This window comes from Astatotilapia calliptera, chromosome 16 (genome assembly GCF_900246225.1).
Source record: "Astatotilapia calliptera chromosome 16, fAstCal1.2, whole genome shotgun sequence".
Taxonomy (NCBI): domain Eukaryota; kingdom Metazoa; phylum Chordata; class Actinopteri; order Cichliformes; family Cichlidae; genus Astatotilapia; species Astatotilapia calliptera.
In genome coordinates, this window is record NC_039317.1 from 20,508,026 (window position 1) to 20,532,218 (window position 24,193).

The following is a 24,193-nucleotide window of genomic DNA, read 5'->3' on the forward strand; positions in this document are numbered from 1 at the left end:
GATGGGAGTCACCGAGTCTGTGATAGCCCCTCAGAGCCCACCTGTCACACACGCACACAAACAGGTGCTGTGGATTTTCCATTAAATCCACAGGTTAGTGAGTCACTACGATTGAGACAGCACTGCTATTCCTAAAAGCCTCTTTTAAGCTTGTTTGCGCAAACATATATATTACCTGCTTGATCGTATTGTCTGGATACACAAGCAGGAAGCTTGTTTGATCCAAAAGTATTACAAAACTGACTGCCCTTCTCATTTTTATCTCATTTTTCCTCTTTATGCTCATATTTAAATAATAAATCAACAACATTTAAAAAAAAAATACAGTTACTTCATTGTGTGAAAAGCCACGTAAATATTTTTTTACACTTCATGGTTAAGTATATTGATGTAGACACACAAAAAAACCCTGCTTTTCCAGCTGTCCTGTTTTGTTGCGTGAATACTTTACGCCCATAGTGAAAAAGCCACTTCCTAATACCAGCAACTTGTGCGCTCTTTCAAAGTTGGGCAGCAGACTTCGAGGAGGCATTTCTGTCGACTGGTCTCAGAAATGCAGCGAGGAGAGAAGGAAACCTTCGACTAAAGCGGGACGGAGCTCCGTTTTCTCATGCGGCTGCATTAGTTTAAAGTTACCTTTGCAAGCGTACGGTTATGTTAACTAAGCTGCATGTTCCAAGAAGTGACTGTAAACTTCACGCCAGCTGCCTTTGAGGAATATTTTAAAAAACCAAGAGCTTCACGGCGACTTCATCTGGACCATGGTCAGTAATCGATTTACCATCAGTACTGGGGGGGAAACAAAGAAAATCTGTGTAAAAGCATGGCTACTTACTGTGACAGTGTGAAGCTCACCGTGGGACTAATAAGTTACTAAAGGAGAGCCTGCAGCGTCAGCATCTTGTTGTGTGCTTTCAGAGGATTTTTATAGGCTGCCACTTTTGTGTCACCTTTCGCAGGGCTGCAGTAACAAGGTGATGTGGGGGGTGATAGGGGCGGCTGTCGTCATCACGTTAATAACCATTCCAGCAGTTATTTACAACAGTAAGTTACAGCCTTGGCCCGTGAGTCGCTTTTCTTTTCTTTCTTTTCAAAAAGCAGCTACAGATGCTACTTCAAAGCAGACTTCTTTCTGTTTGTTTGCTTTATTCAAGCAACGAAGTTGTAAATGCGCAAAAAAAATGGTCGTCACATATTTTGGAGTGTTGGTATCGTTACATGCAAGTTAAATAAATAATGCACCCCATGTGTATCATTTCAGAATCTGGTGGTAACAAAAGGCCTTTTTCTCTTGATGACTACTTTAATGACACCTTTAGATGGAGAGCCTACAATTTGTATTGGATATCAGGTATCACTGTCAGTCACTTAACCTCTGCTATACCTTCTGATTTTGGTAGCATTAATCTCCACCTTTGATACAAACTTCTTGGAAGCTTATCTATTATCCTTGTTCCTGCAGATAAGGAGTATTTGCATAAAGCAAGAGACGGGAATGTCTTTCTCCACAATGCTGAAACAAAGGAGGAGTCGCTGTATTTGAGCAATTCAACCTTTGTAATTTATTTGTACTTAGACCAAATATTTTCCTAATATATACTGTCACGCATGTTAAATAGCCTACTATGTATATTAGTATATGAATTCTGCAACACATCCATAAGTTCATGCAGTCATTTTTATTTCAGGCCCAAGTTGAAGCCACAGATTATTTGCTGTCAGGTGATTATAAATACATCGCCTTTGAAAGCAACTACACAAAGGTGAGGTGTTAAATTTCACCTAGTTACGTTTCTATCTTTATTTGTATTTTTTTTTAAAGCATTATTTTTTTTTCTATTTATTATTATTATTTCTATAATTCTGCTAATGAAAAACCTGCAAATGAAAGTGTTTGTCGTTAAAATCCTACAGAAATGGAGACACTCATTCAATGCCTCATATTCGATCTATGACAGGGAGAGTTCGTAAGTAGCTGTTTTTTGTGAGTTTTATCAATGAATTTTGGTTCCCACCCCAAATGTATCATCTGTAAAAATGTTTATTCATCAGTTGGTACATTACTATTATGCCTGTATGTGTTCATATTTCATCGTAGAACTTTTGTCACGCCTGCAAATCTTCCACGTGTTGTGCAGTACTTTACCTGGGCACCAACCGGAAACAAATATGTAAGCGCTCACCATGTACTTTTTGTCTCCAGTGAATAATAAGTTGCAATTCGGTTTATCTGAATAAATATTTATTTATAATACTTGTGGCTTATTTTTGTTGCAATAAATTTGTAGCTGTATGTTTATGGTTGAAATCCACTTTTTTTTTTCAGGCCTACATTTCAGACTTCAACATTTTTTTCAAATCCAATGTCAGTGCTGATGAAGCTGTGCAACTGACACACAACGGGAAAAAGAATGAGATCCTTAACGGTGTCCCTGACTGGGTGTATGAGGGTTAGTGACATTATTATTTCTTTTTCAAAAGTGTGCATCTGTATGGGTTAATATTTTTCTCCAATAATTTCAGAGGAGGTGTTTGCATCGAATGGGGCAGTATGGTGGTCCTCAACCGGAAAGTTCTTGGCATATGCAGAGTTTAATAATACAGAAGTTCACAAAGTGGAGTTCTCTTGGTATGGATCTGAGCAATATCCTCAGACAGTGGCCATTCCATACCCAAAGGTGGGATTCTATAACTTTCAAACATGGAATTATGAGCAAAATATAACCATCAATATCAATTTATCATTTTAAATTGTCAAAAATTGTCAGATCTCTTGTTATATATAATTATTTATCACAAATATTATATTTGTATTTGTATAGGCTGGATCACCCCTTACTAAGGTGAAACTTTTTGTTGTCGATACCACAAACCCATCCCACCGCACACAGGTGTTTGCGCCCGCTTCTGTTTCTTCTGGGTCTGTATATTATTTAGCACATGTGTAATCATTTACCGGAAAATGCGATGCCTTCATGGTCTGTCTTATGTGAAAACCTTTTCTCCTTCTGTCGCGTTTACTCAGTGATCACATCTTGTGCTCGGTGACCTGGGTTACAGATATACGCGTTGCAGTGCAGTGGCTCACAAGAAGACAGAATTATGTGGTTGTACAGATCTATGATTTTGATGGAAGTCGCTGGACAGAAAAACAGGTAGCTGTGACTTCTCTGCTGAGGAAATCGTCTTGATGGCCATGCTCTGCTAATTAACTGCAACTGATGTCTTTACTATCTATAGAAATTCGAGCAAACAAGCAAGACTGGATGGGTGGGCCATGTAAGTTTCCAAAAGATTACTGATATAGTTCTTTAAAACCTTACTTTGATGTATCACTATAACGTATTACTTTGTTTTTTCCTTAGTACGTGCCCTTGCCTCTTTTCTTTGCTGAAGATAAGCTTAGTTTCTACAAAGTGATGAGTGACACTAATGGCTACAAACACATTCATTATGTGAAAGATGTAAGTGTTACCAGTTTTCTTTATGCAGAATGTGTTGCACAGTCATATCAATCATGTGTTTAGATTTTAGTGAGTTACTAAAGGAAGCTCTTTAATTAAGGGCAAAGCAACCCCTGTTACCTCTGGGAAGTGGGAAGTTATCTACATAAGCAAATTAACCAAAGATGCCATGTGAGTGATGAATCCATACGTTTATGGGGAAACTGTATAAATCTTAAAAATGTAAGTAAGAATATAAAGACCTGGTGTGTGAAATTCCTTTCTACAGATATTTTGTGAGTAATGAGCATGGAGGAATACCTGTACAGAGAAACCTCTACAAGTAAGGAATTATTCTCATCTGTCCTCTTTTTTTACCAGTTAAAATCTATATGTAGATAATTATATAGGTGACGTGCTGTTTTTTTTCATCAGGGTTATGATTGGAAGCAGCCCCTCTGCCCCCCAGTGTCTCACCTGCAACCTGCGTAAGGACAGGTGCCAGTACAACTCAGGTTACTTCAGCTTTGACGCCTCTTACTACCGAATGGACTGCTACGGTCAGTTACCCATTCACATTTTCTCTTACTGTAAGCAATAACTCACCGATTTGGGGTAGTGAACATCTGTGAACACTAATCCTTGCTGAAGGCATGCAGACGATTTGATGTGTAATCCACTTCTATTTGTGTGTATCCTGTTTTGTTTTGTTTTTCTTGAACCAGGACCTGGATTCCCCCTGTACACACTCATGGACAGCAAGGGCTCAGGTGCAGATTCATATAACCCAAACACATTGTTAAATGACTCATTGCACTCACATGGTATACTATTAAAGGATAAAGCTACTGTTTTTGAAGGTGGTCAAATAAGAAGAACCCAGTAAATATTCCAGCAGAATTTTCTTGCTGTAGTTATTCCTTCTGTCCATACAAGCCATTCATATTTTGTGCTTCCAATGGAGTTGATATGGGATCAGATCTCAAGGTAAAAGCGAGGCTTTAATAGTCCAGAAAGTTTTTAAGTATTTAAGATCTCTGTGTTTTTATCTGCATTTGAAAATGTTCTATAAAACGTAGTTAATTTGGTACTGAAAAAGCTGATAGCTGAAAGCCGAAAAGCTCATTTTTAAAGTCCTTTGATTTGATACGTTGTACCACTGAAAGCATATATGTAACTTCACATTAACTTTAGGCTGCAATAAATCTGTAAACCAGCACTAGGTGCTGTTTTGGTTTCATACAGCCAGTAGATCGAATATAGTGGCCCAAGTTCAAGTACTTTTGGCTGCTCTTTTACTTCCCAAGGATTCATGGCAGTAGATGGATCCACATATTTGATTAGACACAGATTTTACACCAGATTCCCTTCCTGACATAATCCTCCCATTTATCGAGGCTTGGGACCAGAACTGGGGGTAAATGGTAAATGGTAAATGGCCTGTATTTGTATAGCGCTTTTACTAGTCCCGCCTAGAGACCCCAAAGCGCTTTACACACCCAGTCATCCACCCATTCACACACACACACTGGTGGAGGCAAGCTACAGTTGTAGCCACAGCTGCCCTGGGGCAGACTGACAGAGTACACTAGCTTTCGAAACTCTGAGGGTGGGTTTGTGTCTCATCTCAGTTTTGGGAAGCTGTTGCATGTACAGAGAATGTGGTAATCATTGCACCATAAATGCTCTGATGAAGAATGAGTTTTGAATATTTTGTAACGCATTTGCTACATTAAGTTAGACGCAGAGTGGTCTAAACGCGTCACCTCAAGTGCAAAATAAGGAAGGTAATTCACGAAGCTCCCAGAAAAAAGAATAAACAGCAAATCAAAATGTTTCAGAGAAGTTAAGGTTCCTCAATGATGAACACTTTGAAGTATGCACCTTTATGTTTGTTTTATGGACACAACATTGCAGCTACTTTATTTATTTGTTTTCAGAGCTTGCCATTCTTCAAGACAATAAGGACCTGAAAAAGAGTTTGTCTGAATTCCAAATGCCAACAATGAAACATGGCACCTTAAAGATTGGAGGATTTGGTGAGAAATGCATGTTGAAAAATCCATCTCAGAAACTGTTGAAGACATATGGAAATCCTCTGCTTTGTGTTTGAATGTATGTCTAATGTGCTCTTTTTCACATGAGCACACACGATGGTTCTTAGTAACAGCAACATTTTCAGCATAAACAATGGTGAATTACAACTAAGGTTGTATTGCCTGTTTAATGATTGTAAGTCAGTAAGTATATCAGCCATTATATGTGCTGACCAGATGTTTTGTAATGACGTCCTAGTATGTGAAACATCGTTTTCCATCTTCTTTCCTGTGTTTTTGCCAACAGATCTTTGGTATCAAATGATGTTACCACCCAATTTCAAGAATTCTAAAAAATATCCTCTTCTTATTGATGTGTGAGTGAGCAATATTCCAAATTGCATGTGACACCACTAACGTTTACAGAAGTAAATTTACAGTCTTGCTCTCCTTGTGTAGTTATGGTGGTCCGTGCAGTCAGAGTGTGAACTATCGCTTCAAGCTGAACTGGGGCACGTACCTCTCCAGTTCACATGAGATCATCATTGCCAGCTTTGATGGAAGGGGAAGTGGTTACCAAGGGGATGAAATAATGCACTCAATCTATAGACGCCTAGGGACATTTGAAGTGGAAGATCAAATAGCTGCTGTGAGGTAGGTCTGTCTAAACGTTCAATCACCTCTGTGATGAGTGTTGTTCTTTAGCTGTTGTTTGAAGAAATGTAATCTTTTACATACATACAAAAGTCTTCATCTAGATACATTCCTGGTGTAGTCTGGTTTAACAAATGTGTTTTGCCCCAGATAATAACTGATCTCCCTGTTACAGGAAATTCATTGACATGGGATTTATTGATGAAGGCAGAATAGCAATATGGGGCTGGGTAAGCTGTATTTTATCCTGCTTTTTCCTCTTTCTTTATCTTTATAATCACTTTACATGTTCTTACTAATGCAATCTGTTCTGATCTTCAGTCATATGGTGGTTATGTTTCCTCAATGGCCTTGGGTGCTGGAACTGGACTCTTTAAGTGTGGAATTGCAGTAGCCCCAGTAGCCAAGTGGGACTATTATGGTGGGTGAACATGCATACATAGCCTATCATATACATACTCACCCACCACTTCATTAGGTACACCTTGCCAGAGTAGCTTGGATTCCCTTTTGCTTTCAAAACTGCCTCACTTTTTTGTGGCAAAGATTCAACAAGGTGCTGAAAACATTCCTCAGAGATTTTGGTCCATATTGATAGGACAGCTTCACACAGCTGCTGCAAAATTGTTGGCATCCATAATGCAATTTGTTGGCATCTCCTGTGCCACCACATCTCAAAGGTGCTCTATTGGATTGAGATCTGGTGACTGTGGAGTGCATCTGAGTGAACTCAGTTAAGTTTTTAAAGAACTATTGCTAACAACTGCTGAAATAATGCTTTATCCTGCTGGATGCAGCCATCAGAAGATGGGCACACTGTGAACATGGTCACCGACCATACTCAGGCAGGCAGTGGAATTTAAATGATGCCCAGTTGGTACTAAGAGGCCCAAAGTATGCCAAGAAAATATTTCCACCACATTACACTACCACCACATTACACTACTGCCTGAGCTGTTGATACAATGAAGGATCCAACTATGCTGCGTCAAATTCTGACCCTACCATCTGAATGTCAAACTACTAATCATGACTCACACCGGACCAAGCAGCATTTTCTTCTGTTGCCCACTTTTGTTGAGCCTTTGTGAATTATAGCCTCAGTTTCTTGTTCTCAGCTGACAAAACTTGTAACCAGTGTGGTCTTCTGCCACTGTAGCCCGTCTTCTTCAAGATTTGATTTGTTGTAAATTCAATGCTCTTCTGTATATGTTTGTTGTAACAAGTGGCTATTTTAAAGCAGATTCTCATCAGATCTCTTTCATCAACAAGGCATTTTTTACCCTAAAAACTGCTGCTCACTGGATATTTTCTTTTTTAGACAGTGCTCTATAAACCCTAGAGGTGGCTTTATGGGAAAATCCCAGCAGATCAACAGTTTCTGAAACACTCAGACAAGACTGTATGGTATCAACAACCATGCCATGTTCGAAGTCACTTTCATTTACCATCAATATCAGCATGTCATCTTAACAATGTCTGTATGCCTAAATGCATGTGGTTGGGTTGAACGCAAGTGATGCGTCTGTGTTGATGAGCAGTTGAACACATTTAACTATCAAAGTAGCTGCTCAGTGTAATTTTACAGGCTGCTTATTTTCTTGTATGGCCTTCACTTTACATAAGCTGTATTGTAACAGTGTTAGTGACATGTTTAATCCATTACTTTTCTCCACAACTTCAGTGTGATTAATATTTTCGTGCTGAATATAAGAACCTGCCTTATGTGTACAGGGAAGGCAGGAAAGGGCATATTGATGCTGTATCCAAAATTGCTGGCTTGGGCAGTGAGTCACTGCCTTTTTTTTCACTGCAAAGCTACTCAAAAGTCTTGAATATTCTAAATCTTGTTTTCATTACGACTTTAGTGAAGTCATGATGAAAATGTTTGTAGAATAGTGCTTTCTCAACATCCTCCATCATGCACCAGATGATGCAGTATGCAAAGCAATCATTCTGATTATTCAGCTGACCCACCTAAAGACTGAAATATCATCTTAAGAAATATTTGGCGTGAAAATATATAAAGTCAGTAAAAGCCCAGAAAAAAGTAACAGCATTTGAATTGATTTCAGTGTACATTCAGCAGAATAAGAGAGATGTGTTGTTTTTCCTGCCAAAACCTAACTGTGGTTAACCTACATTACTCACAGTGCCTCCTTATTGCTGTTATTGAACCCTGAGCTTCTGGCCTCAAGTAGAGATAAAAACTAGGATGGTGATTACACCTCTTTGTAACTCTACACTAGTAATTTTGACACGTTCAGCCTTGAAAGTTGATGGAGTTCATCTTTAAGATTTCCTATAGCTTGTAATCATTCAATCTAAACTTTTCCTTCCCTATGTTAAATACGCATGATTTATTTTTGTGTTTCCATTGTATCCACTTTTGCGGTGTTAACTGAGTTTTCTTCCACAGATGCAGTTTACACTGAACGCTACATGGGCAAGCCAACTGAGAATTCCGACTCGTACAAAGTAAATATCATTCAGATTAGCTGTGTGGTGAAGTAAAGGCACATTTCTGCCTTGAGACTGTTGTAATTCTTTTATTTTCTAGAACTCCACAGTGACCTCCAGAGCAAAGAACTTCAAAAATGTTCAATATCTCTTGGTCCATGGCACAGCGGATGGTACGTTCTGTTATTTCTTTCAGTCATTTCTATTTCTGATAAGACCTGAACATGTGGTAGCCCGTTTTCTCAGAGGCGTTCCAGGTAACACAGTAAGCCATGCACAAATAGACTCTGTTTGCCTTGATAGAAACTTGAGCTTTCAGTCACGTAGTAAAAGCTCTGTCTTTCCCGTAGACAATGTCCATTTCCAGCAGGCTGCACAAATCTCCAAAGCTCTGGTGGATGCGCAAGTGGACTTCGAGGTGATGGTAAATATTAGCTTAGGGAAGTGAGGCTAATATTAGGAATGATGTTGTTGATGTAATGAAGATTTCAAATGGAAAAAAAACGTGGTCTATTATAAGCAAAATTAAATCTAAAATAAGTGTGATTTAAGATGTGCACGATGTTATCTGGAATTGACTTATAGTCTATGCACTAATCATATTCTGGTATTGCTTTCAGTGGTACACCGACAAGGACCATAGTCTCAGTGGATCAGCCTATCATCATATATACAGGCACATGAGTCACTTCCTGCAGAAATGCCTCCTTAGTCCCAAATAGATGTGAAGGATGTAACAGCATTTGTAGGCAACAGTTGTTACCACAGTTTCTTTGTCTAATGCATTTTTAATGTGCTTTTTTTAATTGTAATATTCTGAAAGCCAGGTTGAACTAATGCAACAAATGTTAGATTGCTCATTTAAATGAGCATCCGTATGTTGTGTGGAATTTTTGCAAAATATGTGATATGCAAAGATACAAGTCCTATCATGCATTTATAGTTTAAAAAATTTTATGTATGTGTGTGCGTGCGTGTGTATGTGTGATTATCATAGCATACATTAACTGCAATGCATTGCACTGATTTGTTGCAAAGTGGAGTCATTTGTGTTATAAGAATATTCAAATAAACTTTTTTCAACATTTAATTGATTCATTGCTTTTCTTTACAAATGGTTCTTTTAATAGGCCAAAAGATTATTACTGATCTCCTTACTGTTCAAACATGCAAATTAAGATTAAAATAAAAACACCCAGTACTAACAATATATAACATTAATGTGTGCTTTGAATTAGGTTTTATTATACAAATTATATAAATTGTGAAAAATATAAAAGAATAATAGGAAACATTATATATCCAAAATGGCCAGCTGTTGAATTCAATCAAACACATACATGGGCATGGATTTATTTGTCAGGGTAGAGGTCATGTTTGTTTTGGACTAAATAAAGCAACAGATTTCACCACCCAGCTGTTATTTTTTAAAAACCCAAAGTCAAATATATTCAGGGGAACAAGGCGGAAGCAGACTAATGGATTGAAAGTAACAGGTGATATGCTAAGGTTTCTGTGACGGTGAAGTCACCTGGGAGAGTGCTCCTCAGCTCCCCTATATAAACGCTGAGCAGATCAAGAGGGGACCATGAAACAGCTTAAGAAGCCAGAGAGAAGAAGAGAAAACTGCCATCCCTCTCTCAAACGCTCAGCAGAAAGAACCACAGGTGAGATGTTTTTGCAGCAATCTAAATGTAGAATATCTTGTTAAATTTTATTGAATGGATTTTTAACGTCACTTTTTCCATAAATTTCTTTTTGTATTTTTTCAGAGGCTCAAACAATGAATAGTGCTCATTCTTTAGCCGGACTCCTGCTCTTCATCATCATTCAAAGCAGCTGGCAGGTTCCTGACCAGGACACAGACCGACACTCTATGTAAGACCAACTTTCAGTCATTTTACACTGCCTCAGACATTAGTAGTAGTAGTAGTAGTATTACTATTAGTCTCATGTGCTGCATTAATGGAGCAGCTGTTGGCAAAATGAAAAAAATGATCCACAGTGTTGATAGCCCGTGTAATTTATAAAGTGTAATTTAAATCAAAATTTGATTAGCACACTTATTAATTAATAATAAATAATTATAAATTAATGTTTTTTGCTTGAATTTAATGCTAAACAATGTTATATTGTTATTATATACCTATATCTACTGATCTATTGATCTATCGATCTATTGATCTATCGTTCTATCAATCGGTTGATTGATTGATTGATTGATTGATTGATTGATTGATTGATTGATTGATTGATTGATTGATTGATTGATTGATATAACTCCAGATTTCTGAGAAGTATGAAGTATATATGAATAGTCATGGACAGATGAGAAGAATGATGCAGAATAAAGAATAAAGAGTTAACTTGTAAGAAGCAGGGGACTCCAGGCTATTGCAATGGTGAGCGTACATTAGCTCTGTTCACTTTCATAATGCATCACTTTTTTAGGCTATTGACTGAAAACTCCATCCTCAACGAACCCATTGAGATCCAAAACATGAAGAGACATTCAGAGGGAACATTTTCCAACGACTACAGCAAATACCTGGAGACAAGAAGAGCACAAGACTTTGTCCAGTGGCTGAAGAACTCAAAGAGGAATGGGTGAGTGTCACAGTTTTTTGGGGTTTTTTGTTTTTTTAAAGACACAAATTTGTAAGTTTGTGCCTTTAAATTTGTAAAAGACAGTCTAAAGTCTAAATATAACTGCATTCATTCTGTTGATTGCTTCTCTTGTTTCCGTTTGTGATTTTAACCTAAATCAAAATGATTCCAAGTCATGTTCAATGTACCCATATGGATTTGGTTTTTTTTGGTCTGTTGCACCACAGTTACATATGCAGCTATTGTGACTTCTTCACACAGGAGACGCCATGCAGACGGCACTTACACCAGCGATGTGAGTTCCTACCTGCAAGACCAGGCAGCCAAGGAGTTTGTGTCCTGGCTGAAGACTGGCCGAGGGAGAAGAGATTGAAGAGATCCAGCTTTTGCCATTTCCCAAATTAATGCAACTATTCTCACTGACTCTGTGCCATTATATGTTTTGCAGTCTGTACTAGACTTTTTTCTTGGTAAGATATTAAATGCCCTCACAAGAAGCCCGGTTGGCCTTAAATTGCTAAAGGAAATTTTAAAATGTGTCAGATATGTGTCAGATGTCTGATCAAGCGTTCATGACATGATTTATTCAGTTTTTTTTCCTTCATTTTTAAAATCACATTATTGGTTTAAACTTCAAGTTTATTAATTACATCTGTCAATAGTCTAATGCTTTTTTCTTATTATTCAGAAAAAAAATACATTTAGTTTTCAATAAAGAAATATGTACAATCCATGGCTTCCCTTTCTAAATACTTGAATCCAATGAGGTGGTTTAACAAGTCTTAGCATGAGGTCTAGAAGTGAGAGAATATATAAATATCATGCTTTAGACAAAAGATACACTCATTATTGGCCATCAAGAACAGAACAAAAGTTGTGTGGTCATTTGAATCAATATTCGCTGACTAGTGAATAAGTCATATATAAGCACGACATAACATTTTGGTCCAGTGATATAGTCACTGGCTTAAAAAAAATGTGATTTGATTGTTTGCACCACTGTCACCTTCCCTTAATCCTTGTGTTTATGGAGGTAGAAGAAAAATCAATGAACACGTTACTCCAGAGGGAGAAATAAGCTGTGGTATTTTTTACCAGGTAAAATGATGATATGTCACCTGTCAGCTGTTCACTGGAGGAGGATTTTCAAGCAATGCGCAGACTGCACACCAAGGATGGTTATGCTAAATGAAAGAAAATCATGTCAATCACATAAGTACCTCGTTGGGAGAAATGACTGGGTCAACACTCTTGAGTTCCTCCTGGCACTGAGACAAAACAGTAATTTGCATGAGCCAGCAGCTTGACACGCTTTGGGATAGGCCACCTCTCTAAGCTGTCATCTGTAGCACATCAAACCATCTGTTGATTACAGTAATCCTCAGCCCATTCAAGTTTACTTGTGAGCCAAAATTTGTCAAGGTTAAAAACGGGCAAATGTTTTCAGCATCACTGACACTGGATATCTCTGCCCTATCCTTGATAACCTACACTGGTTTTTACGTTTTTATCTCTATGTAAAGCTCATTGTTAAGAGCGTTGTGTTAGCATACAATAAAATGCATTGTTTAACACTAATGATCAAATGTGTTATATAAGTAAAATTGCCAATGGCATTTCAAATGAAAGCATTATGTGCAGCAAACTAATATTATCTATCGCTCCTCTGACATCTTGTTAAATCAAGATATAGTATATATGTAAGTTTTGAGTGTGTGTATGTATGGATATACGAGTATGTTTGTGCCTGTATACATGTATAGTACACATCAATATATGTGTAAATGTGTTTATATTTTTATATATGTATGTAAACAGACATTTTATTTTATTCCATAATATTGCCTCACGTGTTAATAATATGCTTTATTAGTACACTATATCCTATAACCGAGGAAAAAGAGTTTTGACATTGAACTTTTTTGGTGATTTCCTTCCTCTGAAGAAGGCCACCCAAACACATGAGACATCAATGGAAAGCCCAGGATGCTCATCCATTCGCTTCCGCTTATCCTTTTCAGGGTCGCGGGGGGCGCTGGAGCCTATCCCAGCTGTCATAGGGCGAGAGGCAGGGTACACCCTGGACAGGTCGCCAGTCTGTCGCAGGGCCAACACACAGGGACAGACAACCATTCACACTCACATTCACTTGCACATTCACACCTAGTGGCAATTTGGATTATCCAATTAACCTATCCCCACAAGCTGCATGTCTTTGGACGGTGGAAGGAAGCCGGAGTACCCGGAGAGAACCACGCAAAGACGGGGAGAACATGCAAAGTCCACACAGAAAGATGGTGGAATTGAACTCAGGACCTTCTTGCTGTGCGGCAACAGTGCTAACCACCGTGCCACCGTGCTGCCGCCCAGGATGCCCTGTATTTAATACATCAGGACTTACTAGGGTAGCTCAAATAAGTCAGAAGGCACAGACCAAATAAATCCATTACAAAGGACATAAATGAATAGACTGGTCCTCAGGAGGATATATAGGATATATATAACAATATTAGTCATCACAAGAATATATTAGCATATGCCCACAAATACAACAAGTACAACCCACTATATGCATGCATATATAAATCTGGGACATCTTTGCCCCTGGTATCTCCCAAGGGAAGTTGGTCCTAGGTGAACAGCCAGACTAGGTGCAATTTACAAAACCTTTATGGAAAAGTCAACAAGAGACCAAGTTACCTCACCTAGATTGGGGAGAGGCTCAGCAAGCATCTTGTGGTTGAGTCTTAGCTCATGAGGCCTGACTAGGTTCAGCCAAAATGAGCTACATGCAATGTAAGACTTCCAGGGATTAGAAGAAAGAGTGAGCATATTTTTTCCATATTGGCTTCTCTTGATTGGCTCATTGTTAAATCCAGAATCAAATTTAAATTTAAAATCCTTATCATGACATACAAGGTCTTTAATGATCAAGTCCCATTTTATCTTAAATACCTCATGGTACTAAATCACCCCAATAGAGCAGTTGGATCTCAGACTGCTGGTTTATTTGTGGTTGCTAGGGTATTTAAATTCTAGTGTATCTACCATAGTTGTAGGTAAATATAATTACATTCTAATTACAGATAAAATTTTATTTAAAAATTAAATTAAATAATTATTTAAATCTAGAAAAATGAAAACTCTAGTCACCGACCTTATTATAAAATGCTATGAATGTTCTCAAAATTTCAAATTCTAAAATTCACTCAAAGCTTTTGCAGTTATTCAGTGTTTAGTGCATCAAGTTTTGCTAAATCAAAAATGATAAACAGAGAAACAGAATTGTTGACTTCCTTAAAAATTTTCATTTGAGCGTAAGTTTGACTTTGACAAGATAAACAAGAATGCTTATAGAAATTTATTTAGTGTAGCACACTGACAAGTTATACATAAAACTATTATTTGATTTTAAAAATCGAGTAACCCTCAATTCTTCATTGAAATGCAACAGTAGATGGCTAGATGCCTTTAAAATTCATGATTCATAACTTTATACAACCATTAAACACAGGATACTTTGAGTATAGTTTACATTTACAATAAAAACAATATGCACACACACACACACGTCTTTGTTAGACTACCATGTATTTTGTAGCAAACACAAAACAAATATAAAATAAATACCATAAAATAAATGACAATATAAATATTGCTAAATATTTTCTCATACAAATTATTACCATTTTGGTACAAAGAGCTATTGCTTTTGGTTCCACAGAATTAAAATCATTACGTAAAATTCAAAATGGTCCCATTCCAAAAACAGCAGAAATGTATGCTTCTGTGGTTTACATTCAATAAATCCAAACAGTATATAGGGTTAGATGTTAACAACAAGAGAAAATTAGATAGCAGGTTCTATTAGTTCATAATAACCGGGATACATCAGATAAAGCAGTTTTTTACTTACAGAGATCTGCAAAACTAAACTTGAAGGATTGATGATATGAAACACACAATGTAGATTTGTTTGAAAACACAGACGGAACAATGACAAAGACTCGTAATGCTGTCCACACTGACTTCCATCTTCTCCAGCTTTTATTTGTAGTTGTGGAGAAAAGCTGAGAGCGGTGTAACTATCAGAATCCAAAGAGAAAAGATATAAAAATGTGTAAAAGTAGTAAATATGTAAACATAACCATCTTTAAATCGACGGCTTACCTAAAGTGATTTTGTATATTCCTTTTCTCTGACTCATGGTGTTATTTATCCATCTGAATGTTAGTGATGTCATTCACCTATTTCCTTTCTGACTTTTGAATATGATAAAATAAAAGGTACTAGTCTCATGGAGCTACAAGAACAAAATAAATAAATAAAAACACTGTACCTAACCAACATCAGCTGTCTTTGGCGATGACAGTTTTGCCCACAGTGTGCTCATATTACAATCATGTAAGGCTCAAAAAATTTCTAACTTGATGGTCTTTTTGCAAAAAAGCCCCGAGGTGCCCCAGATCCATATACATTTTTTTGTTTGTTTTTCTGTCACAAAATAATCAGCTGTCATTCACAACATCTGGCGCCCTCTATCATCCACAACAGGCCATGATATTGTGTTAACCTTGGACAAAATTAATGAAAAATACAAGTATGCAAAGTAAAGGAACTTCAAAGGATTGTGGCTATTTAGCTCTTAGAGGTATTTATGGCTCAGGACGTGGAGTGGGCCGACTTTTAATCAGAGGTTCATGGTGAGATCCCTGGATCCTCCAGTCTGCATGGAAGAGTTACTAAAACCTGAGTTGTCCCTAATCCATTCATCAGTTTGGCTGTGTGTGAGAATAAATGTGTGTATGATTGGGTGAATGAGGCTTGCAATAAAAAGCACTAAGTGTGCTCAATTAGAGTCGACAAATGTTATTTAAGAACCAGCCCATTTACCCTTAAGAAAAACACTTAACATGAAACTTCATCAGAAATGCTTCAATTTGCTAGAATGAAATAAAAAAGTGATGAAAAAAGGCCATGTGGTAAAAAGAGAGATGGATAAAGTGATGCACCCATCATGCCTAGTGTACACGACAAAAGCCTGTGGGTCATTGTTATGATCTGGTCTAGGTGAGGTCAGCTAATTATCTGGGCATATTCTAAGATGACACTGCCAGGATTCATCAACCAGAGTGAAAGGGTGTTTCAGGGAGCTTAAGACATCATTTTCACACATGGACCGGCCACCACAGAGTCCAGACCTTAACACCATTGAGAATCATTTGGGATTTGCCAGAGGAGACTTTACGCAGCGGTCTGACTTCCATCATCAATATGAGATCTTGGCGAGAAATTAATGCAACTCTGGACAGAAATAAATGTTGTAAAATTGCATGAGCTTATCGAAACAATGCCAGAGTGAAAGGCAGTCCAATAAAATATTAGAGTGCGAATTTTTTTTTGTTAGATTTTTTTAAGCCTGAGAACATATTTTGCAAAATTACTGTATTAAATCTTAAAATCCTGAAACATACATTATTCTATTTTTGAATTTGGAATAAAAATTTGGAATAAAAATTCGCAATAAAAAGTATTGCCATCACTGTCACTATAAAGGGTGGGTGGGATCATAGCATTAAGTCTAAACTTCATCCTGTTCCTTTTGAGCATCTAAACTGTGCCATGTATAGGAATATTCTTCTACGTGTAATTGCATGAAAACTGTCGTGAGTGCCAACATCTATGTGGCATATACAATGTAACGTATCATGGCATCATGCTAAAATAATAATTGTAGCATATATATATATATATATATATATATATATATATATATATATATATATATATATATATATATATATATATATATATATATATATATATAACTAGTTCCTGCACTGGATTTACAAGTATGAAAATGTTGCAAATATGCAATGCAAATATTCTTACCATATTGTTTTCTTTTTGAAGTATCTCAACCACTGGCATTCCAAGTATTTCCAAAAGAACCTTTGGACATTTCATCTGTGATGTTGATGATGGGTATTCCTCTAAAAAATACAACACACAAATTGACTTATATAGTCCATATGAATATCAACATTTACAAAAGCATTTAAATGCTGCCCCTAAAACTTACTTATACCCTTCTAATGGCACTTGCTCTACTCCGTCATCTTCTGCCAATATACTCTGCTCCTCGTCCTCCTGAAGGTTTAATAAATGAAAGCAACTCATTTTAAAGCCATGTAAATAGTAACAAAATATTAGTACATTGCCATTTGTTTAGGAAGGAAGGGAAAAAACACCTCTTCAGCATCCTCTAGTTTCTTCTTCTTGCTTTCTGGCATGAGGTCATCCAACCAGCTTAGCTCTCTCTTGGTGAAGATACAGTCCATCAGTTTCCTGATAAACACCAAAGCCAACACCTACAGAAGTGCCACAGAAGAACAAACAGATGACTCAAGGAACCATTTTAATAACGAAGGACACTGTGCTGAGGAGCTAGATCTATTTATTTTAATATGAAGCAAAGTATGTAAGAAACTTAACATATACAGCATTTTTTATGTATGATCTGATATCCTTGTATTGGTGTTCCTACGTCATCATAACAGTGTTGGTCCAGAATCAACAATGAAACTGACCAGTCCCTGTCTGGGCTTTTAATAGCATTAGCCAAGAGGTTAGCCAATGCTATTGAAAGCTATTACAAGCAAACCGACATGAGTGACTTAAATTTGCTGTATATTTGTCATATTGGATAAATTAATAAAGAAAACACTTGGAACACTTGTTCCAGGAGAGAGGTTTATATAAACAAATGCATTTTTTTCTTCTTCAATTTTTCAACACTGTAAACTGAAAACCAGTTTCATGATGATGGTGCAGGAACAACACCAACACAGGGATATCAGATACATCATCACAGATCATTTTCGACCATGTGCATCAATGCTTTCACGCGCTCTTTTTCCCTTCTGGTTTTCCTAAAGGTTGTAGCCCCAACCAATATATTTGAGTGTGAGGAAAATGCGCTGTTTACTGACCATCATAGGAAACACAATAGCAGCCCTGGATGTCTTGATGGTCCACAGAAGAACCAAACAGCTGAGCTGGATGATGGTGAAGAGGTGCACCTTCCTCAGGGGTACATGTCGTAGGTAGATGAAATCGGGCTGGTGCTTGGCTGGCATACCGAACAATCTGAGACGGTCATAAAACTGCAAAGGAAAGGTAATTATTCTTATTTACTATACTTATTTACTTCTTGATTAAAAATAGTCCAAATGTGAGCATTATTACTATAAAATCACAACACATGGAAGGTTAAGATTAATCACTCTCTGTCTACAATGCAATCTCATGATTTCGGTTTTAAAGTTAGACATTTTAGGTATGATTGAGTCCCCCAGAGGCCATAGACAGCTGTTTTAATCCTGATTAAACATACAATTTCCCCCTTTCCCACAAAGGAGCTTTAAGGTTATATAAATCTTCTTGAGAGCTTCTGAGAGCATCAGCTGTTTATAAAGCCTATACTTAGAAAATCAGAGTAAGGTTTAGATGTGCAGTATAAGTTTATAATGAACAACCTATAGATATAACACTGCTTTATTTTTTTTTAGGTCAAACAGCTAAGCTTTTATAAACCAAAAATAAATTGCCTTTTAAGCGTCAAAAGCCAAGCAGACTAGACTCCTGACAAGCTTGTGCAGAAAGTCTAACACTAAGGCAAGTGAAAAGTTTCTCTGTGAATGTGTAGCAACAATAAGTCAGACCACTGAAAAGAAGTTTAAAAAGGCAACTGTTAAAAATAGTGAAAATAAGCACTATTTTAGTGAGCTCCCATCATTTTAAGATGGGAACACGCTAGAGACCAATTAGCTCTTCTTATCTGGGCAGCCAGACAATATGGAGGCGATCCCCTATGATGGCTAAGCAAGAATGTAAAGCCTACACAGATTATCCTATAGGAAAAATAACACATGTTATTTTCTCACATGCATAATTTCAGCAAATAAATTACATATTACTGTGACATTCCAACAACTTTTACCTGAATGCCTCTGAGAGAAGATGCTCCCATATACAGGAATACTCCATACAACACAGGCATGGGTATGAACTGAAAATCAACAATAGAGAAATATATTTCATACAGTTCCTGAGGGATACTTGGAAAAATTAAGTGTAAACACAAAAACCTGTGTATGTTTCAAATGCTTTAAGGCGTTGAAAATAGCGATATAAAACAGTAAGCATCTTTGTAACTCAAGTCACATTTAATAATACTGTGATCATAACTGCAGAATGAGTTCAAACGAGCGTCTCACCTTGAGCACTGATGTCATGAAGACCGAGCACCCCATAAGAGCAAAGATCATGAGCCCGGTAAAGCGCTGCTCTCTGATACCAAGGAACTTGGGCTGCTCCCCGGGAGCTGAGCACTCGGATTCAAGTTTCAGGCTGTTGACGTGGGTGATGGAGAGGACGGTGGCTGCTACAAACCATGGCAACCCCATCAAAGAGCAAACACCTAGCATAACCCCAACCATGAACAGATCTAGATGATATCCACAGCCTTTCTAGAGAGGGGAGATACCGGTTAATAAAGTTAAAGTTGAGCTGTTTTGATGCAGTTCAGCAAGATATTATGCAACTCATTTGCAGTCTGTAGGAAAGCAGGAAAGTACCTTGAGTTTGTGTTCCTTTCTGTTGATTATGACAGCCGTGATCTGCTGGTCCATGAAGATAAGGATGGTACAAAGCATAGCTGGCACCACCGTTATGACTGCTGTCCACCAGGGGTTAGGCCCCAATGGGGTGATGAACCAACCTCTATCATCTCTTGTTGGCTAATGAGAAAATATTGCGTTTGGTTAGGTGATTACATTAAAATAGCATGTCAAGAGTAATTTTAAAGGAATTCTCATAGCAAGTGATGGGGAGTCATAATCTCCATTCTCTGTCCTCGTGTATTTAAATTGTGTATTCACTGTGTATTGGGATGTGCATTCCCCCATCCCTTAAAGTCACCATAGATGGGTATCTTCTTCTGGCCAGTAAGGGCAGCAACATATGCAAACCCAGTTCTGAAAAAGTTGGGATGTAGTGTAAAATGTAAATAAAAAGAGAACAGAATAATTTTCAAATCTCATAAACCCACATTTCATTCACAATAGAAGATTAAAAACATATCTAGTGTTTAAACTAAGCAAATATTAGGTCATTCTGAACTTGAGACATGACCATGTTTATCAGTGTGTAGGATCCCCTCTTCTTTTAACATCAGTAAACATCTGGGAACTGAGGAGACCAGCTGCTGAACTTTATGGTAAATGACTGTTCCCCCATTCTAGTCTGATGTAGAGCTAGGTCAGACTAGATCAGTCCTGGGTCTTCTTTGTCATGTTTTTGCTTCATTATTTGTTTGTTTCATTTGTTTACATGCTCCGAATGTTTTCATATGGTGAAGGGTCTGGATTGCAAACAGGCCAGTTCAGCACCCAGACTCATCTACTGTGAAGCAATGCTGTTGTAATACCCGCAGTATGCACTTTAGCACTGTTTTGCTGAGATATGTCCTCCCTGAAAAAGATGTCCTCTAGATAGGAACATATGTTGCTACAAAACCTGTATACACTTTTCACCACTGATGGTGCTTTTCCACAGGTGGAAGCTGCCAGTTCCATAGGTGCCAATGCTCCCCTGTACCAGTATCAGAAATGCAGGCTTTTGGAAATGAGCACTGATAATAAGCTGGATGGTCCCTCTCCTCTTTAGTCTGCAGGATGCAAGGTCCATGTTTTCCTAAGACAATAATGATTTTCAGCCTTGACATGATTTTTCAAGATTCCTGGAGTCTTTTCATGGTGTTATACTGTAGATGTTGACATTTTAAGTTGGGAAACATGTTGGAGAATGGTGAACTCTGCCTGACTACATTGCTTTTTTTTTTCTTTGTTTTTCAAGTCGTTTTGCTTTAGTACCGCTTGAACCCTTTTGTCACCCCCGCTGCAACTTTTTTTGAGATGTGCTTCCTACTTTACACATCGATGTGTTTCTTTTCTCTATTTTTAATTAAATAAGGGGCTTACGAGATTTGCAAATAGTTTTATTCTGTGTCCAAACGTTTTCAGAACAGGGGTTGTGTGTGTGGGTATGTGTGTGCTGTTTTGAGATAGACTTGTGTATATTTAATCTTTCATTTTGAAGGTTGAACTGAACAATTTATTGTATGCTCTGGCTCACCTTAAACACACTGGGAACTTTCAGTTTTGGAGATGGGACCCCTAAGGCATAGTCAACCAAGACCATGGTTAGGATAGTGATGAAAACAGCAAAGTCACTGATAACGGACCTGACCTAAATAAAACAAACCAAAAAAATAGAGGGGTGTTTGTTAAAAAAAAAAAAAAAACTTAAAACAATCCATAAATGTATGGGTTTCATTAATACTAATTAATAGAAACCAATCAATTGAGTCACTACTGCCTTTTAATCATGCTATACTTAAGTATGACCACTAGAGTGTGCCACTGCATTGTGCAACAAAAGTAAAGACATGCTAAGTTAGTGACAACTAGTACCTTTCTCTTGATGATTCAGTCATAATCTTGACACACTATCACAATTGATAACAGACTGTGGACAGTACCTTGGTGGGAAAGTAGTTGCTGAACTTGAACTCCTTGAGGAAAGCTGACATGAAGACCGTGGAAAAGAAGAGAATGACACACCAGAAGAGAACGTCAGGAACGTAGGGTCCTTGAGGTCCACAGGCACTGCCCACAAACTCCCCACGATTTTCAATACAGCCCTGCAGAGAACAAGGCACAACTATTCGTTACAGGGTTTATGAACTCCCATGTCTACAAAAAACTTTCAAAATGTGCTTTTACAGTGATTTGCAGTGCAGTTTGAGTAATCCAATATAATCCAACACACATGCCCTTAATCTGCTCTATCTCTCCCATCTGGAAAAGGATGTCACTTTAAGGTGGAAAAACTAAATAAATGCTTTTCAAACTTGTCCCCATGTAAATCAGTATTTAAATATGTCTTATATGCATATAAAACTACCATAACTAACAGATTTGTTCATGCTTTGCTTTTTGGTTTTGTTTTGTTTTTTAATACTTTTTAGTGGTTCAGTAATACCTTGACCTCCAGTGCTTCCCAATAGATTTCTGAAGCAGTGATGTTGTTCATCTCCCAGTACTTCAGGGTGCCATTGGTGGGGTCAGAAGGCTCAACGCATGAACATCTGTGGTAGCACATGAGCATCTGGGTAAGTTAATAATCCGTCATCATGGATTTACTGTATGGCTAAGAAATGGTCTTCAAAATTATTCCTGCATTACTCTAAACAGCCCATGCTATGAGAATTAATGTCCACTTACGAGTACAAGGTGAGTTTGTCCAGGTTGTTGTTCTTATTAAAGGGATAGTGTTTCCCCAGGTGGACGAGTTTCTCCAAGGCCTCGTAGATGAAAATGATGCAGATGAGTGAGGCAAAGGCTTCCTCTGTAAAACGTGTGATGTAGCAAACGAGGGAACTGGCATCTGTGGCTACCAGCAGAATACAGAGGAAAGCTGTCCACAGGCCGATACAGGTCCTCAGTGACAGATAGGACAAGCCATACTCCCTATGTTGAGATTAACAAGAACAGTTGTCTTTGAAATATTGCGAATTAGAGGAAAATCAATATTAAAATAAAACTGCATGCTTTTTGTCCATGAGATCAATTCATGGCCAATACATTCATTTTCAAGTCAGACAATGTAACAAAACAAAATTCGACATTTGTCAAGGAAAAAAAACATACTTGCAGAATTTGAACAATATCTTTTCAAAAACAAGCACAGGCCCCGTGCTCCCCAGAATGGTAAGGGGCTGCCCGGCAAACAGGGAATAGGCAATTCCAGTCAGTGAGGCTCCAAACAGTGACTCAATTGCACTCTGGGGGATGGGAAAGGACAAAGAAATTACTAATGGATATATATGCTGAAAAGGGATTCATGATGTTGAACTACAAGTATTGTCTAGTGAAACTCTACTACAGTGTGAAGCTAGTCTTTACAGAACAGCGTGAACATTTATAGGAAGGTGATTTACTATGCGTCCTTCTGTTGCCTCGCCCAGAAGTCCTCCAAAGGTGATGACAGGGGACATGCAGGCACAGTAGAGGAATAAGAAAGAGGCGACACACTGTAAGCTACAAGCATCAGTGTAGTCAGACAGGTAGTGAGGGGCCTTGCGTTTGATGTCTAAAATGAGACCGCCAAACCACCTGGGAAGATAAATAAATGAATAAATATTAGCGTCAGCATTCTGAGCTTTTCATTTTGACAGTTTTATTAATTTAAATGAGCTAGTTTTTTTCCCCTAACTTGTTTTCCTTTCGCTGCCTTCCCAGTGCTCAGCTATTGGCTTAGTGTAATAGTTCCCCGTGACGGATAAAGTCTCTCTGCAAAAACTGAGATCTGGAGATAGAATGTTTCTATGGAAACCACTTTATCACTGCAACTGCAGACCAAGTTTCCCCAGGAATAGCCGATTAGCATCACAGTCTACATTTTGTAGAAGCACAGCTGATTCAACCTCAAACTCCTTTTATGTGTACAACACATGAAATAATCAGACCCAACCAATATAACCCCCCCAATAAAATTATGAATAATCTTGCATAAATAGGCTGTTGATTTTCTTTACTCATTTCAGGTATTACCAGCAAAATGGTTGCATGTTTAATCATCTGGAAATTTATCCATATTTATTTATTTATTTAGACAGAGATCTTGACCCCCCCAATGTTCAGCACAAAGTGACTCACTTCCCAGTACGCTGCAGTTCTGGGCTGCCATGAGCATCGTGCTCTTCTTCTTCTTCCCCCTCAACTAATCCATTTGGTAAAATGTTACTTTTCTTTCTTTTCTCCTGTTTAACAAACAAGGCACAAATGATGCATAGCATTAGTTTAAGCAGGTCAAAAGTCAAGCTCAGCCGCAATCCCAGCACACAATCAGCTCATGCCTTACGTGATA

The 24,193-nt window shown here is 37.8% G+C and overlaps 3 protein-coding genes across 3 annotated transcripts in view; 2 read left to right on the forward strand and 1 right to left on the reverse strand.

Annotated features, from left to right (window-relative positions):
• Window positions 1–421: 421 nt before the first annotated feature.
• Window positions 422–9,683, forward strand: fap (fibroblast activation protein, alpha). Its single transcript, XM_026144728.1, has 26 exons — window positions 422–764; window positions 960–1,044; window positions 1,262–1,351; window positions 1,463–1,557; window positions 1,689–1,763; window positions 1,915–1,967; window positions 2,099–2,171; window positions 2,327–2,450; window positions 2,524–2,678; window positions 2,823–2,920; window positions 3,026–3,155; window positions 3,241–3,279; window positions 3,366–3,464; window positions 3,565–3,635; window positions 3,733–3,786; window positions 3,879–4,003; window positions 4,169–4,213; window positions 5,384–5,482; window positions 5,787–5,856; window positions 5,939–6,133; window positions 6,309–6,363; window positions 6,455–6,554; window positions 8,553–8,611; window positions 8,694–8,766; window positions 8,944–9,017; window positions 9,214–9,683. Exons 1-26 carry the CDS (start codon window positions 762–764, stop codon window positions 9,313–9,315), a joined length of 2,241 nt encoding a protein of 746 aa, XP_026000513.1. The 5' UTR covers window positions 422–761; the 3' UTR covers window positions 9,316–9,683.
• Window positions 9,684–9,978: 295 nt separating this feature from the next.
• Window positions 9,979–11,931, forward strand: gcgb (glucagon b). Its single transcript, XM_026145180.1, has 4 exons — window positions 9,979–10,260; window positions 10,366–10,471; window positions 11,045–11,200; window positions 11,462–11,931. The coding sequence occupies exons 1-4, from the start codon at window positions 10,182–10,184 to the stop codon at window positions 11,571–11,573; spliced, it is 453 nt and encodes a 150-aa protein (XP_026000965.1). The 5' UTR covers window positions 9,979–10,181; the 3' UTR covers window positions 11,574–11,931.
• Window positions 11,932–14,548: 2,617 nt separating this feature from the next.
• slc4a10b (solute carrier family 4 member 10b) overlaps window positions 14,549–24,193 on the reverse strand; it is a 31,226-nt gene continuing 21,581 nt past the window's right edge. Inside the window, exons 12-26 of the mRNA XM_026144993.1 lie at window positions 23,983–24,086; window positions 23,265–23,439; window positions 22,975–23,108; window positions 22,549–22,794; window positions 22,307–22,412; window positions 21,804–21,965; window positions 21,398–21,511; window positions 19,840–20,001; window positions 19,480–19,731; window positions 19,203–19,271; window positions 18,193–18,366; window positions 17,452–17,571; window positions 17,283–17,350; window positions 17,093–17,193; window positions 14,549–15,285 (exon numbers count right to left, since the gene is read on the reverse strand). Coding sequence (XP_026000778.1) covers window positions 17,118–17,193; window positions 17,283–17,350; window positions 17,452–17,571; window positions 18,193–18,366; window positions 19,203–19,271; window positions 19,480–19,731; window positions 19,840–20,001; window positions 21,398–21,511; window positions 21,804–21,965; window positions 22,307–22,412; window positions 22,549–22,794; window positions 22,975–23,108; window positions 23,265–23,439; window positions 23,983–24,086 — 1,962 coding nt within the window. The 3' untranslated portion in view covers window positions 14,549–15,285; window positions 17,093–17,117. The remainder of the gene's footprint in view (window positions 15,286–17,092; window positions 17,194–17,282; window positions 17,351–17,451; window positions 17,572–18,192; window positions 18,367–19,202; window positions 19,272–19,479; window positions 19,732–19,839; window positions 20,002–21,397; window positions 21,512–21,803; window positions 21,966–22,306; window positions 22,413–22,548; window positions 22,795–22,974; window positions 23,109–23,264; window positions 23,440–23,982; window positions 24,087–24,193) is intronic.